General features: G+C 42.8%; 1 protein-coding gene across 1 annotated transcript; it reads left to right on the forward strand.

Annotated features, from left to right (window-relative positions):
• Positions 1 to 2488: 2488 nt before the first annotated feature.
• On the forward strand, positions 2489 to 7382 carry SERPINA7 (serpin family A member 7). The gene is given in 7 exon segments (XM_041000088.1): positions 2489 to 2583; positions 5548 to 5728; positions 5730 to 5845; positions 5847 to 5902; positions 5905 to 6138; positions 7116 to 7333; positions 7335 to 7382. Coding segments are annotated over 7 exon segments (948 nt in total).
• The last annotated feature ends 8492 nt before the right edge of the window (positions 7383 to 15874 follow it).

Raw genomic sequence — 15874 nt, forward strand, 5'->3', positions numbered from 1 at the left:
AGAGGGAGGTGCCCACTGTTTCCCTACTGGGTCCATCACACTCCTGGATCTTGTGCTGCTCAGGTTGTACTGCAGTTTAGCTTGACAGTTTCCCCCCACCCCCATTCCAGCATCTGAGGCTGATGCTGCTGCAGAGCCCAACCAACCCTCATCCTCTCCGGGTTATGCATGTACCAATAGGTACAGTTTGCTCAGCCTGGCTTGTCCCTAATCTAGCTTACTTGCAGGTCAACAGAGGCTGTAGCCCTGCCCAGCCTGGTCTTCCCCCAATCCCAGCTCCCACACTCACCAGTGGGAATAGTGGCCCATCAGGGGAGCTGCCTAAAGCCTTCCTACTGGGTTTGCCCACTCAAACCCAAGGCCTCATGTGTGCTGGTTGAATGCTGCAGCCCAGAGTGATATGGCCTACCTCACCTTGAAATTTGCCAGTGGGTGTTATATCCTGGCCTGGCCTGGCCTGGCCCAGCGTGCCTCCAGTTCCAACTCACACTGGTGAGGACTACAGCCTAGTCAGCCCAGCCAGCCCTCAGTCCTGGTCTTAATGTGGAGTGGCTGGTATTGAGGCCTGACCTGGCATGACCCATACACCATTCTGGCTCTCAGATTTGCCAGCAGGTGATATGAACTGGCCCAGCCTGGCTTGCCCCAGACCTGAGCCAAAGGTAAGCCCATGGGTATCATGACCTGACCTGGTCTGGACTGCTCCCTTTCTTGTTTCTTGTGCTCACCTACAGGGACTGTGTCCCAACAGAGGAGTTGCCAAGTTCCTCCATCAAAATCTCAATGTCAGATCTTGTGCATACTGGTGGGTCCATGGACCGGACCTACTTAATCTACCTCCTGTTCTAGCAGGAACTGTGGCCTTTCCTTTCCAGCACTCACCCATTCTGGTTTTTATTGTTGGGTTCTATAGTCCAGCCAAGTGTGGTCCATACCCAGACACAGCTCAGGCATGGCTCAGAAGGGACAGAGACCTAGCCCAGCCCATCCTAAACCCCACCTCCTGGTTCTCATGAGCTCCAGTGGGTGCTGGAGTCTAGCCCAGTCTTGTATGCCGCAGTCCGAGTCCACACTAGTGCCGAGGGAGACTGTATCCATATCCAGACCAGAGCGCTGCACCCACTCTGGCCCCTGCACTCACCAGTGGAACCCACAACCCATACAGTGTCTCCCCTTATCTCCCCAACCAGGCCTGATCTAAGCCACAGATCTCATGCATTCCATTCTAATTAGCCCAGTGGTAGCTCTGACTCAGCTTGGCATAGCCCCTCCCTTGTCTTGGCCTTTGCCTTCAGATGCTGTAGCCTGGCCTGGCCCAGTCAGCCCCCAGTCCCTACTCTTGCTAGCAGATATTGCAACCTGGCCCTGCTGTCTGCTCTCATCCAGGACTCATGCGAATCGGTAGGTGTGGCATCCCAGCCCGATATGACCTGCACTCCATCTTGGTTTCTGTGCTTGCCAGTGGGCTATGGTTTGCTTGTTCACACCCAGTCAGTCTTGTCCAAAACCAACTCACACACTTGCTGACAGATGGAGCTACCCTGCCCAGCCTGTGCAACACCCAGGCCTGACCATGTGCTCAACTGTGGGAGTTATGACCCACTGGGGCAGTTTCTAAGGTTCCCCCACTTGGGCCACTCCCAGACCCAGATCTCATGTATGCCAGCAGTTGTTGGCTCTTGTTCAATGTTGCCTCACTCGTCTCATGTATGAGCTTTTATGGGCTGGCCCATCCCACACACTATTTTAGCGTGCTCATGTAGGTGCTGCAGCCTGGACCTGCCTCACCTGTGCCCAGTCCTAGCACTGCTGAGCATCCATGAGTTTTATAGTCATGCCTAGCTCTGCCCATCACTACCCCAACTCTCAACCTAACCAGCAGGACTTGTATTTCCATAGGGTTTGGCCCACATATTTTTTCACAGAATCCATCCCTGAACCTGGTTCTCTTGCATGCTGGTTGGTGTCAGGGCCCAGTCTAATGACCCATTCCCTGATGTGACACTTACTGTCAGGCATTGGGATCCAGCCCTGCTAGACAGGCATCCAGCCATAGCTTTCGTCTGGGCTGGCATGCTGTGGTCAGTGATGTTCTATGCTAATAAGCTCATCTCAGGACTTCCATGTGGGCTGGTAATCATTCTGACCCATAACAATTTTCAGGTCTCTCCCCTCCAAACCACCACGACTCAGTCCCTTTGCTTATTTGCGAGTGCAGAAGCCCTGTCCTTGGGTGTAGTTCAGGATTCATTCCTCACCTACATGTATAGTAGCCTTATGCATGGATGTCCCTAGGCAGTAAATCCATACCCCCAAGACCCCAGAGCTCACTGCTGAGTGGCACCCACAAGCCCAGGACCCTCCCCCTTCCTAGCATTGGTGGATGCAGAGGTAGGATACCCATCTGGAATCCTGGGTCAGCATGGGTGGCTGGGGGACCCATGTACCCATGCAGCTTCGCAGACTTACCTGGACTCCATCCATCAACATGGCGGCTGTGGGCAGAGCCATGATCCTGAGCATGCCCAGTGCTTTCTGTGATTTGTCCACAGTGATCATGCTGGGCCTCTGCCCAGCTCTAATGTACTTTTAACTTTGCTTAAAGAAACTAACCCTGAAGTCATCACTTGCTAGTTAAGCTCAAAAGAATCAAATACAGTAAAAAATAAATTGTGACATTTTCTGACCATGCCAGCAGAGGGCATAGATTTGCAAGTTTTCTTTACAGCCCCAACCCCCTACCTCCATCTCTACATTTCTTCTGCAGGGGCTTGTAGTATCTGAGGGAGTAGACAGTGTTTTTCCTTGTCAGGATTGAGCATACTGACCTGGCAGTCAATATGAGACTCGAGCTCAAGCAAGACTTGAGCTTGCTGTTGCTTTTCTGTGGAACATACTCACTACTGACTATCGTATAGCCCAGGGGTACCATTTCCCATTCAATTTGGGAGAGGGAACCAGGTACTTAGAAAGATCTAAGGGGCTCATCCTACTTACCACTCACCCCGAACCATCAGTGCTGAGTTTGGTGCTTTCTACACAGTAGGAGTTCGATCTAGATTTGGTTGAGTTGAAGCAATGGCACAGAACAATCATCTCTTCAGTCATGGCATGGTCAAAATCCCACTACCCAATGCCCTCAATGTGTAAAGTCTGCATGGTATGTTTTGGTTTCCGAGTCTCACCATAGACAGCTCTTGCGTTGCCAAAACAGCTGGCTGCCCTGCCCTCCCCTGCTCCACCTCAATTTAACACATGTATCCTTCATGCAGGAAAGTGCTGAAGCCAACAATGTCTGGACTCAGACAGCTTCATCAAATGCTCCGCACATGGGAAATATGCAAAGGCAGGGTCTTTTTCTCCTCTTCTCCCTCCTCAAAACTGGCATAGATCAGGTTGAACTTGAGCCTCCTTGAAGGCTGTCATTGCTTTGTTGCAAACAATCAGTACATAACAAGTTTTGGATAGTGGATTCTTTGATTTCTTCTTCTCTGGCAACTTCATTCCCCGTTAGGTGTCCTGTGGCCAGAGGGAGGGCACAGGGGACTTTAGTGACCAAAAGACAGGCCCGGCTTTCTGTCTTAGCAGACATATATATGAATACAATCAGAAGTCTAGGGTTGGAAGATATTTTTGACATCATTTCCGCTATGAATTCATAAATAATTCCAATTTAGCCCATTAGAGATTCACCCAGCCTCTGCACCTGTGTGTCTTTCCCTAAAAAGGTTGCTGATCCAGTGTTTAGCCCTGATAGTAAGAACTGTGTTCTAGTACATGTTGCAAGATTTCCCCTGGCCTTCATTCTGTCTGTCAAAAAGATGCTTTTCCTAGCACAAACATGGGCTCCACTAGCTTTGATGTTCCTCATCCTTTTTTTTTTTTTTTGTAATAGATGAGCTATCTCAGCCAAAGCAATCACATGAAGTTTCATCCTTATCATTTTCACTTTGTTCCTTTTGGCCTTGGTTTTCTGCATTGGCTTTGAGAATATCATTCCTGGGTTAATGTTGAAGTTAATTTGTAACCAAGAGTGTTCCAGTTTTGCAATAGAGGGCATGTTATAAAAATAGCAAGGTGTTGCTCTCTGAGATATTGGTGGCTTCTTGCATTGTGCTGTAAGTGCTTTCCCCTCCTTTTGGGAACTTTGAACATCCCTATCAGCAGCTCAGAGTCTGAAATCAGCATGAGCTCCAAATTCCTAGCTCGAAGGGCCAAGGTCTAAGAGTGATCACCTGACAGTTGACCTTCTAGCAGCTTGTTAACTTTACCAGGCATAGGACACTGGTGGCAATATGGATGTTAGAGTGGTGGGAAAGGGGGAGTTTGGGATGGAAGAGAGGAGGTGTTGTGACCCACTTGAAGCTGACATAGTAATTCTGGCCATGAAATGAGGCAGTGGCATTAGCAATGGGGTGTGCTTTGAGAAGTACTCTGGAGGTTGGTTGCACAGGGCATTATGGTTCATTAGATGTGCGGATGAACATGAAGGAGACCCCTAGGATTAATCTAAAGTTTCTGGCGTAGGGTTCTCCATAGACAGTGATGGGCTAGACAGAGACATGGAATGAAGATGAAAGGGCACACTGAGTCAAAAAGAGCTGATTTGTTCATGTTTGGAAACATTGAGACTTTCGCATTGGGATGGAAGCATGTGTGAACCATCCTGGTGGACATATGCAACAGGCAGTTGAATAATGGCTAGAAATTCAGGAGAGCAATCTGGACTATGGACATATAGCATCAGGTTGACTAGGATGCGATCACTCAGGAAAATGATGATGAATGGAGTAAGGAGCCCTGCTTGGCTCCATAAGGCTCTCCTCCTACAACTTACTGGAGTCCCACAGCTGACTGACTTTCTCTGCTTTTTTGTGTTAATTTTTGCATGCTCAGTGTACCTAGCTCTATTGCTTTCTTGCACTGTGTTAAAACTTGGATATGACTCTGTAGAATATCTGAAGGTGAGAGAAATATCTAAAATACAGAAAGTCACACTTTAATTTTCCTGCTATTTCAAAATAGCCCCAAGGCTTCTATGGTTTGTGTGTACTAAATTTAGCTCACGACCTTGTACATAACCTACCAGCCTTCCATCCTACCTAATCATATCTTATACTTACAGCTTTTATTTTGTCTTTTAGCTGAATAAAGGAATGTTCTCATCTCACACAGTTTTGTTAAGGAAATACAAAAAAATTTTTTTTTTAAAATAAAACACAATCCAAAGTTGTATTCTACAGAGAATAATGTAAGGAAAGAGTTAATTTTACCTAAGTATTACTCTCTCTCCAAAAGGCTGCCACCCATTCAAATAAAGGGTGATTCAAATTCCATAGATTTAATATACTTCAATATTTTTACAAATTTGCTGTTTCATCTGATTCAGTCAATGGCATTACTTTTATGGGTCCCATTTTAGATGCAACATTATGGTTTTAAGAGAGAGAGAAGGACTGCTATCCAGCCCCTTAGGAGCACATTATCAAGTATTTGCCACTTTTTAAAAAATTGATCAAGGTGGGCATTTTTGTGTTTTTGGCCCAGAGAATATTTCATCCATCCAATCCAGTGTGTGTCTCCTAACAGGCTTGCAAGCAAAGTCACCACTTGCCATTCACCCCAACAAGATTCCACTCTATAAGATAGTATCTCCATCAATGCTGGTTTTGCATTTAACTTGTATTGGAGGGTCATCGTGGAGACCCCAGGTCACAACATCATCTTTGTCCCCCGTGAGCATTTCTGCAGCTATAGCCATGCTTTCCTTTGGAGCATGCTCCACAACTCAAACATAAATTCTGAAGGGCTTGGGGTTTAACCACACAGACACCCCCATGGCAGAGACAGCAGAGCTTTTGGTATCTGATCTGTTCACCTAGTTTTCCAAAGAAGAAACTGGAATGGGAAATGCCCTCTTCATTTGGAAGCAGCTGAGACCACTGGCAAGCTTCTTGGATGATATCAAGAGCATCTATAAGACTGAACTCTTTTCTACTGACTTCTCCAATGTTTCTTCAGCCCAGCAGGAAATCAACAGTCATGTACAGAAGCAAATGCAAGGGAAAATTGTGGGCCTAATCCAAGACCTGAAATGAAACAGAGTCATGGTCTTGGTGAATTATATGGAGTTTAAAGTAGTGCTTTAAGGTGTCAGTTTTGAGTCTGATGTAAGATACTCTGGTGGAGCTCAGGGTGGGATGCTAGTGGTTTTCTGTTACTAAGGTAGGTGAGTGTCCCTCATGCCATGATGATCTCTTTCTTGGGATGTTGCTTTGCATGGTATTGGCCCTAACAGGAAGAAAGCATAGCTCTGAAAAAGAGCCCAGGAAATTTTTTGTGGAGAGCATACTTGCAGAGGCACTGGTTAAAATGCTCAGCTTCTCCTTGTGTCTGGTTAGAGAATTATGCCTTTTAAAAGGTTTAGTGAGGTGGGACAAGCCTGTTCTTGGTATGTAGATTGATTTGCACTTAAGCTCCACAGTGGTCCTTACTTTTTGCACACACTTGAGCATATTTTAACAAATATTTTGCACCTATTATGTAGTAGATACTGTGTTACATTTGCGATTTACACACATCATCTCATTCAAGCCCTATACCTACAAGACTGTATAGTGGAAAATAACAATTTTTAAAAGTTGGTGCTTATAACATCAATCATATGACTGTTCTCTCAAAGTTCTGTGCAAAATTCATTCTTCTAGTTCTGTGACATATGTCAGCCACGTTTGGAGGCGAAGGAATGATTATAAGCTATAAACTCTAAACCTGCAGATGACTAAAACAACAGAACAGATTTTTTTTTTTTTTTAATTTCACCTTGTGTGTTCTTATGGAAGTGTAACCTATGGGTCTGGTGGATATAATGTGGTTTGTAATACAAATTATGAAATCTAATTGCCCTGGGTTTGACTCTTAGCTCTGATGTTTGGTAACCATGTCAAATGACTTTCCCTTCCTGATCTTCAGTTACTCACTTGTAAAACTGGTTTTATAGTAAATACCTACCTTTGTGGTATCTTAATTACTGGACAAGATAACTATTAGAAAAAGTTCCATTGGGACTGATACTCCTTTAAAAAAGTACACCTCTCTTTCCTCTGAATTTTAAACACAGTGGGCAAATCGTTTTGATCTATCCAAGACAGAAGTCAGTGCTAACTTGGACAAGACCACAGTAGTGCCCATGATGCACCAGATAGAACAATGCTACCACCTGGTGGACGGAGAACTGAACTGCACAGTGCTGCAAATGGACTACAGAAACAATGCGCTAGCTCTCCTAATCCTTCCCAAAGAGGGACAAACGGAGTGGGTGGAAGCAGCCGTGCCACCCTAAAACACTGAAGAAATGGAACCGGTAACTGAAGAATGGGTAAAATGTTAGAGAATGTGAGGAGTGGAGGTTGAGCATAACAGTACATGGGAGACTGGATTCAATAGGCACCCAGAGTCAGGAAAATTACCCTGAGCCATTTAATACTAAGTGAAAATTATTAGAGTATATTGAGAAAAAAAAGCGACCATTGAGAATAATTTAACTCAACTTTGTTTTCTATATTTATATAAAGGAAGCAACTTTTATATATACAGTTTTAAGAACATAATGATTCTTCCTACTCTATTTTCTCTCCTTCTCTCTTCCACCCTTTCTCTTCCTTTCTTACTTTTAACTTAGTTTTTACTTTTAAATTAGTTTTTGTAATGATATACTGTCAATTTACTTTCTAATCATAAGCTCAACCTTCTACTAAATAATTCAATAAACATATGGAGAAACTTCTTCCAGGTCTCCCATGCAGCTGCAGAGTCCCAAGGCTTTGGGCCGTCCTCAGGAGTGTAGAGATAAATAATTGTCAAACCTCAAAATATCAGTTTTGCTTATATATATATATGTGTGTGTGTATAATTTTCTTATACTTTGTATGTTAGTTACCACAAATCAGGAAAAACATGGTAGCTGTCCTTTGGTGATTGGCTTATTTCCCTAAGCATAATGGTCTGCAATCGCATCCATTTTGTTTTAAAAGAAAAGATTTCATTCTTTATACAACTTGATAGTATTTTGTTGTGTATATATGCTACACTTTCGTTGCCCAGTCATTAGTTGATGGACATCTGTGTTGATCTCATATCTTAGCTATTGCAAGTCGAGCTGTTACAAAAATGAGAGTACAGCTAACTCATACTGATTTCATTTCCTTTGGGTAAATTTGTAGGGGTGGAATGGCTGAGTTGTATAGTAGATTTCTCTTCAGATTCCTGAGGAATTTCTGTACTGTCTTCCATGAGGGTGTATTTGCCACTTTATCAATGATGAATCTGATACTTGGGAATTTTGTATAAAGCCCTAATTGCTCTAAAATTATTCCCATTTCTCCGAATAAGTATTGCTGTAGTTTCTTCCGTTTCAAATTCTTATGCCTTAGAATGACTCTAATAGAAAGGCTTACTGATCAATAGTGACAATAGTAAGATACAGTTCTCAGTCAGGTGGGATGGAGTGGGTGCTTGCAAATTGACTCTTCGAGGCAGAAGCCAAGGGAGAATGGAGGGATTCCCTATCCGCTAGTTCTAAAATCACCGGAGATTAATTGGCCACACATAATCAAGTAGTAGCCTTCATATCCAAGTGCCATCAACACAGCACAGCAAAGGGTGGACACATCCATTCTTTTCCTTTCCTACTTCCAAACCTCCCAAAGCAATTTATATATTTTTTTTCAAGGAACTAACAATGTCTGTTCCTTCTCTTTAGGTTGCCCACAAGGCTGTGTTGCACATTGATGAAAAGGGAACCAAAGATGTGTATATTGCTGACGTCTGATTTCTGGATCAGCCCAAACTAACTCTCCTTCGCCCTGTTTGCTGATTTGATAGTTTCTTCCTGATGATGATTTTGGAGAAAAACACCAGGAGCATTGTCTTCCTAGGGAAAGTTGTGGACCCAACACAAATTTGGTTGGGAAACAGTTCATTGGTTAATTTTCGGTGTATTTTAATTGTAAATAAATAAGCAGTATATTCTGATGTGGACTTGGATATGCCTTCTCGGGCCTGGCATGATAGTGTAGTGGTTAAAGTCCTCGCCTTGAATGCACCGGGATCCCATATGGGTGCTGGTTCTAATCCCGGCAGCCCCGCTTCCCATCCAGCTCCCTACTTGTGGCCCGGGAAAGCAGTCGAGGACGGCCCAAAGCCTTGGGACTCTGCAGCTGCATGGGAGACCTGGAAGAAGTTCCTGCATCCTGGCTTCGGACCGGCATAGCATCGGCCATTGCACTCACTTGGGGAGTGAATCACCGGACGGAAGATCTTCCTCTCTGTCTCTCCTCCTCTCTGTATATCTGACTTTCCAATAAAAATAAATATATCTAAAAAAAAAAAAAAAAAGATATGCCTTCTCTTGAATAGGCACCCTGAAAAAGCTACATTTCTAGTGGAAGGAGGCAATCTTGTGACCAAACATTTAACTATGCCATCTGTGATCCATTATTATTCACAGCCCAAGAAGCCTCTGTTGGAATATTCGTCAGAATTCCTTCCAGTTAGCTACAAGGAAACTGGACTGATAAGTGTAACCTACTTTGCTTTCTAGGAGAGCATTGAAACACAACTAGTTTCTTATACCTGAATATTACAATAACATTAATAAATATTAAAAAGTTCAAATGCAATACCTGATATTTGCATTTTTTTAAGATTTATTTTTATTGGAAAGGCAGATATACAGAGAGGAAGATCTTCTGTCTCATGATTCACTCCCCAAGTGAGTGCAACGGCCGATGCTATGCCGATCCAAAGCCAGGAGCCTCTTCCGGGTCTCCCACGCGGGTGCAGGGTCCCAAAGCTTTGGGCCATCCTCGACTGCTTTCCCGGGCCACAGGCAGGGAGCTGGAAGGGAAGCGGGGCTGCCGGGATAGAACCGGTGCCCATATGGGATCCTGGGCGTGCAAGGCGAGGACCTTAACCACTGCGCCACCGCGCCGGGCCCGATATTTGAATTTTTAAAGTTCCTTTCCTCCACCTCATCGGAGTAGTTTTTTCGCTCTTACCCAAACTTCCCTTGCCAGTTTGAATAAATGTACTCTCAGTGCAGGGTTGAATCAGACTGAGAATTTACTGGTAAGGTTTTAGCTTTCATGACCTAACGATCATGGGATAATAGAGAAAGACAAAGATCAATTCCCACCAGAAGAATCCATCGTGTTAATGTAATATAAATCAATATAATATATAAGTCAAATTTATCACATAACTATTCTTCCTCTATATCCTAATAGCACTCCTTTCTAAATATTGCATTCTGGTCACTTATTCAAGTAGGCATCTCTTCATTAGTTTGTCTGTCTCTATTCTTGCCTAAGGTTGATACTTTTATTATACCAAGATTCATCAATGAACCATCCCCACCCATCAAATATATTTCATCTCAGACAATATATATTCAAAAACTACAGTTTTGGAGTTTGGTTCACATAAATAGTGCAATTAGGCTTAATGATGTAGTGTCTGAAATTCGAGCCCAAAGGTGAAGCTCTTTGATTTCAGAAAAACAATAGCAAGTGTGTAAATACTATTGCTGATGTTGTGTTTTAAGTTTGAAATGAAAATGTACGTTTTTAAACATATGCGCACCACAAATATTCTACTTTTTTCTTAATAGACCCATTCCCATGGAGGTCTGCTTATTCTTGGTATAGTTCACAGTTTGATTTCGTAAATGAGAAATTAGAAAACCAGAGAAGGATAATGATTTGTTGTAAATAAAATTGATTGTTAACTTATTCATTTTAACTGAAGTTATATGATAACATTGGCTTGGCTACTACTTACATTGCTTTGTGATTTTGCAGAAGATATCTAAACTCTGTACTGTGTTTCTTTGTAAAATGAGACTCATGATAATATCTGTGTCATCAGGATTTTGTCAACATTCCATGCTGCAAAGCAGGTAATGTGCTTATCACAAAGCCTGACACCTGATAAGAGCATTGTAAATATTAGCTGTTTCAATATTGTTGAGCAACACCAGTGGGTTTCTGTTAGAACCAAGGTTGTAATATGAGTCCCCTGTTTTGCAAGTTTTTGTTAAACAGTTCAGGCCCTACTTTCAGAGGCCAGCAGAAATTTGGTATGTATCCATTCATAAATATTCCCAATAAAGTTGGATCAGACCTTGTTCTGGGAAGAATGTCAGTATCTCCAGAGAAAAGAAAATAATTCCTTAATTACTTCCTGTATCTTTTTAGAGAAGAAACTTCAATCATTTACTCCCATGGCCAGATCATGAAAAGGTACAACTTTTTATAAGTCTCAAGTCATTCTAGAAAACCAAGAAAAGATCACTATTTACTTAACTGTACAAGAGTTATCTACAGAAGACCTAGAACAAGTATCTCACTCCATTCGGAAGTTTCTTACCAGAATTTCTAATCAGTTGAGAACAAGATAAAAATTCTCTGTAGGTTTGCTTTTAACTGACATTATACTGAAGATGTTAGTCAAAGAAATAACACAGAAAAAGAAATACACAAGACTGACTGAAAAAAAAACCCCACCAAATCTGCACACACACACACACATACATGCAAGAACATGTATGAATACATTTTTAGAACAAAATGGAGGAAATACACGTGGAATCAGATACAAAGCAGTAATAGCAATGATTGCATGGGGTTCACTGATTTTTTTTCTTTCTATGTTGTGATAGGTTACAGACACATGGCTTCTCTTATATGTTACATTTCAGAGGCTCCCTTTTGTGTGTGACCATATGAGTAAATTCTCATTGATGGAATATAAGTGTAAGTGACATGTAACATTTACTGAGCAGGGCATTACAACACTTAGGTATGTCTTCCATTTTCTCCCCCCTTCCCCACACTGTAAGGCAGACTTCATTAATTTTTTAATTTATTTTCATGGAAAGGCAGGTTTGCAGAGAGAAGGAAAGAGAGAAAGATTTTTTGGTCTTTTGGTTCTTTCCCCTAGTGGCTGCAATGACTGGAGCTGAACTGATCCAAAGCCAGGAGCCTCTTCTGGGTCTCCCAAGTGGGTGCAGGGTCCCAAGGCTTTGGACTGTTCTCTACTGCTTTCCCAGGCCACAAGGAGAGGGAGCTGGATTGGAAATGGAGCAGCTGGGACATGAATTGGGGCCCATATGGGATCCTGGTGGATGCAAGGCATTTAGCTACTGAACTATTGTCCTGGGCCCTATAAAGTATACTTAATTATGATTTTGTTTGGCCACCAGCAGATGAAAAATGCCCCTGAAGACCTTTGAAATCTATGTACCTGTTTTCAGAATATTTCAAGTGATAAAAAATTAAGATGACAAAGCCAACAGTAATATTGAATGTAATTATAAAAATAACACAGGGAGTGACATCAGCAAGATGGTGGAGGAGAAAGCCCTGGACAGCTACCATCTTCCTTGCCACTCCCAACACACCAATTCAACAATATATAAATATCCTTTGTGAGAAATCCAGAATATAGTTGAGTAGCTTTTGCATATAAGGAAAGTGCGAAACTAGCTACAACAAAGATGTTGGGAAAATTATGATGCAACCTAACCTTAACAGCTAGCCCCAGCACAGTGCTGGGGGCTAAAGAAGGAAACCTCTCAGCTTCCAATTATTTTCCTAGGGAAGGAATGAGTTGAATTATAGATTCAGTGCACCAAATTTTCAGGTCTGCCGGAGAGAGATGCTTCTGTCTTTTCTGATCCGTACTGGCAACAAAGCCCAGCACACTATAACGTGATTGAGAGTCTTTGAAATCAAAGGTGGTAGCTTGGACTGGTAGTCCACATAAACCCTTCAAAAAGCAGGAGGAAACTTCAAGCTCGCACCTTGTTCCCGAGGAAGGAAACAGATTCATGCATGTCCAACACATGTTTTCTGGAGGCTTCCCAAAAGACTTGCTTCTGCTTTTGCTGTCTTGGGCTGCTGAGGAGGCATGGCGGAATCTAGCCACTTAGGAACCAATGAAAACAAAGACAGTGGTTTGAACTAGCAGTTACCATACCACTCCCTCCAGCTTGACCTAGAGCAAGCACATGAAAAACTCCAGCTCATGCCTTCTACCTGGTGGGGATAGAGTTGGACTACATGCCCAGTGGCCTCACTTTTTTTTGTACTACCCAGAGTAATTGCTTTTTCTCGGTTTCCCAGTATTGATGAGATCTGGAATATTATAGATGCCAGCGGTGGAAGAGGAGGCAGGTCACAGTGAGAAAAAGATTTTGATTTAATTTAGCATGCAACTGGTGACCACAATTCTACCAGCTTCAGTAAAGAGCGGATATGTGAAAATCCTCCAAAACAGCTTCTCCTTTGGGAGGGAAGTCACAGGACAGGAGTTCCCCACGGATTCAGCTTTTTTTGGAGGCTGCTGAAGGGAGCTTGGCTCCACTTCTGGTTCTCTTGGAGTGCTGAAAGGAACTACCATACTCTTAGCAGCTGGATATCACTAATTACAAAGAAAGTGGTTTTGAATAACTTGAAGCTTCTAGAGGACTTTAGAATCTTGCTGAAGGGTTTGTGACTTCTGAGTGTGCAGTCTGTGAAGGTTAAGAGAAGTATCGGGATTTTTTTTTTTAAGATTTTTTTTTTTTACTGGAAAGTCAGATATACAGAGAGGAGGAGAGACAGAGAGGAAGATCTTCTGTCCAATGATTCACTCCCTAAGCAGCCACAACGGCTAGAGCTGCACTGATCTGAAGCCAGGAGCCCGGAGCTTCTTCCAGGTCTCCTACATGGGTGCAGGGTCCCAAGGCTTTAGGCTATGTTGACTGGTTTCCCAGGCCACAGGCAGGGAGCTGGATGGGAAGCGGGGCTGCCAGGATATGAACTAGCACCTATATGGGATCCCTGCTCATACAAGGTGAGAACTTTAGCTGCTAGGCTACTGTGACAGGCCTACATCAATATTTTTTAATACACAGATGCTAACACAAAGGCTGAAAACATGAAAATAATCAGGGAACTATGACCCAAAAAGGACTAAAAGGAAGTCTCCAGACAGTGACCAATTTAATAAATTCATAATTTGCCTCAAAGATTATTCAGAATCATTATTTTAAAGGTGCTCAGTGAAGTCAGAGAAAAAACACATGAACAAAGTAAAACTTTCAACATAGGCAATACATAGGGAAAGGATCAACCTAAGTCTTAGAAGTGAAGAATATAGTGACTGGGAATCGCACTAGAGGGATTCAATAGCAGATTAAATGTAGTATAAAGAAGAATCAGAGAATTAAAGACAGAGGATAAAAGAATGAACAAAGGAAGAAGACTTAAGGGACTTGCATGACATCATTGAATGGAAAAATGTAGGCCTTTTGGGAGTTTTAGAAGCCAAAGGCAAAGCAAATTGGGAAAAAAAATAATAATGGCTGAAAAGATTTCAAAACCATCCAAAGAAACTATATTTGATTCTGGATGCTCTATTGATCTCAAACATGATGAATCAAAAAAAAAAAAATCAGATCAAAACATGGCATAACCAAATTGTTAACAAAGAGTTCATCTCTAAGGCAACAAGAGAAAAATTCCTACAGATAAGAACGTTGAGAAGTATATCAGTAAATCCGTTGGGAGATATTTTGCAAGACGCATGGTAGTGATATGATATAAATTACTGTAAGAGAGGTACCAAACTAAACTGACCTGGGGGCCTGGTGTAGTAGCCTAGCAGCTAAAGTCCTCGCCTTGTAAGCGCCAGGATCCCATATGGGTGCTGGTTCTAATCCCGGCAGCCACACTTCCCATCCAGCTCCTTGCTTGTGGCCTGGGAAAGCAGTCGAGGACAGCCCAAAGCTTTGGGACCTTGCACCTGCATGGGAGACCTGGAAGAAGTTCCTGGTTCCTGGTTTCAGATTGGCACAGCACTGACTGTTGTGGTCACTTGGGGAGTGAATCATGGGATGGAAGATCTTCCTCCCTGTCTCTCCTCCTGTCTGTATATCTGCTTTTCCAATAAAAATAAAATAAATCTTTTTAAAAAAATCGGTACCTGGGAAAAAGTGTCCTTCAAAGATGAGAGGGATGTACTGTGATCACCACGCAAATTATGTTGCTTTTCAGCTTCAGAGAAACTTCAACTGTAGAAATGGAATGGGCCACTGTCAGACAAAGATTTTTCAGGAGATTTTTCAGACCAATTAAGCATGGAAACTTAAAATGTGCAACAACAACACAAATAATCCTGTTAAGAAATGGGTGAAGGAAATGAGCAGGCATTTTTAAAAACAATCAGTTCAAGGCCAGGCATGATAGACTAGTGGCTAAAGTTCTCATCTTGAATGCACTGGGATCCCATATGGGTGCTGGTTCTAATCCTGGCAGCTCCGCTTCCCATCCAGCTCCCTGCTTGTGGCCTGGGAAAGCAGCTGAGGACGGCCCAAAACCTTGGGACCCTTCACCTGTGTGGGAGACCTGAAAGAAGCTCTGGGCTCCTGGCTTCAGATTGGGTCAACTCCAGCCATTGCAGCCGCTTGGGGAGTGAATCATCGGACAGAAGATCTCCTTTTCTGTCTCTCCTCCTCTCTGTATATCTGACTTCACAATAAAAATAAATTAAATCTTTTTAAAAACAATAAATACAAATGGCTAATAGATATGGACAAATGCTCAAACTCCTTAGCTATTCGGGAAATGCAAAGAAAAACCACATCGAAGTTCCACTTAACTCTAGTGAGAATGGACTACATTCAGAAAAGTACCAATAATGCCATATATCATAGATGTGGAGAGAAGGGAACCCTACTCCACTGTTGGAGCGAATGTAGGCTAGTACAGCCACCATGGAAGTCAGTATGGAGAGTGCTAAAAGAAGTGATATTGATCTACCATATGACTCT

The sequence above is a fragment of the Ochotona curzoniae genome, unplaced genomic scaffold (assembly GCF_017591425.1).
Source record: "Ochotona curzoniae isolate NIBS_2020 unplaced genomic scaffold, NIBS_Ocur_1.0 scaffold_1852, whole genome shotgun sequence".
NCBI lineage: Eukaryota > Metazoa > Chordata > Mammalia > Lagomorpha > Ochotonidae > Ochotona > Ochotona curzoniae.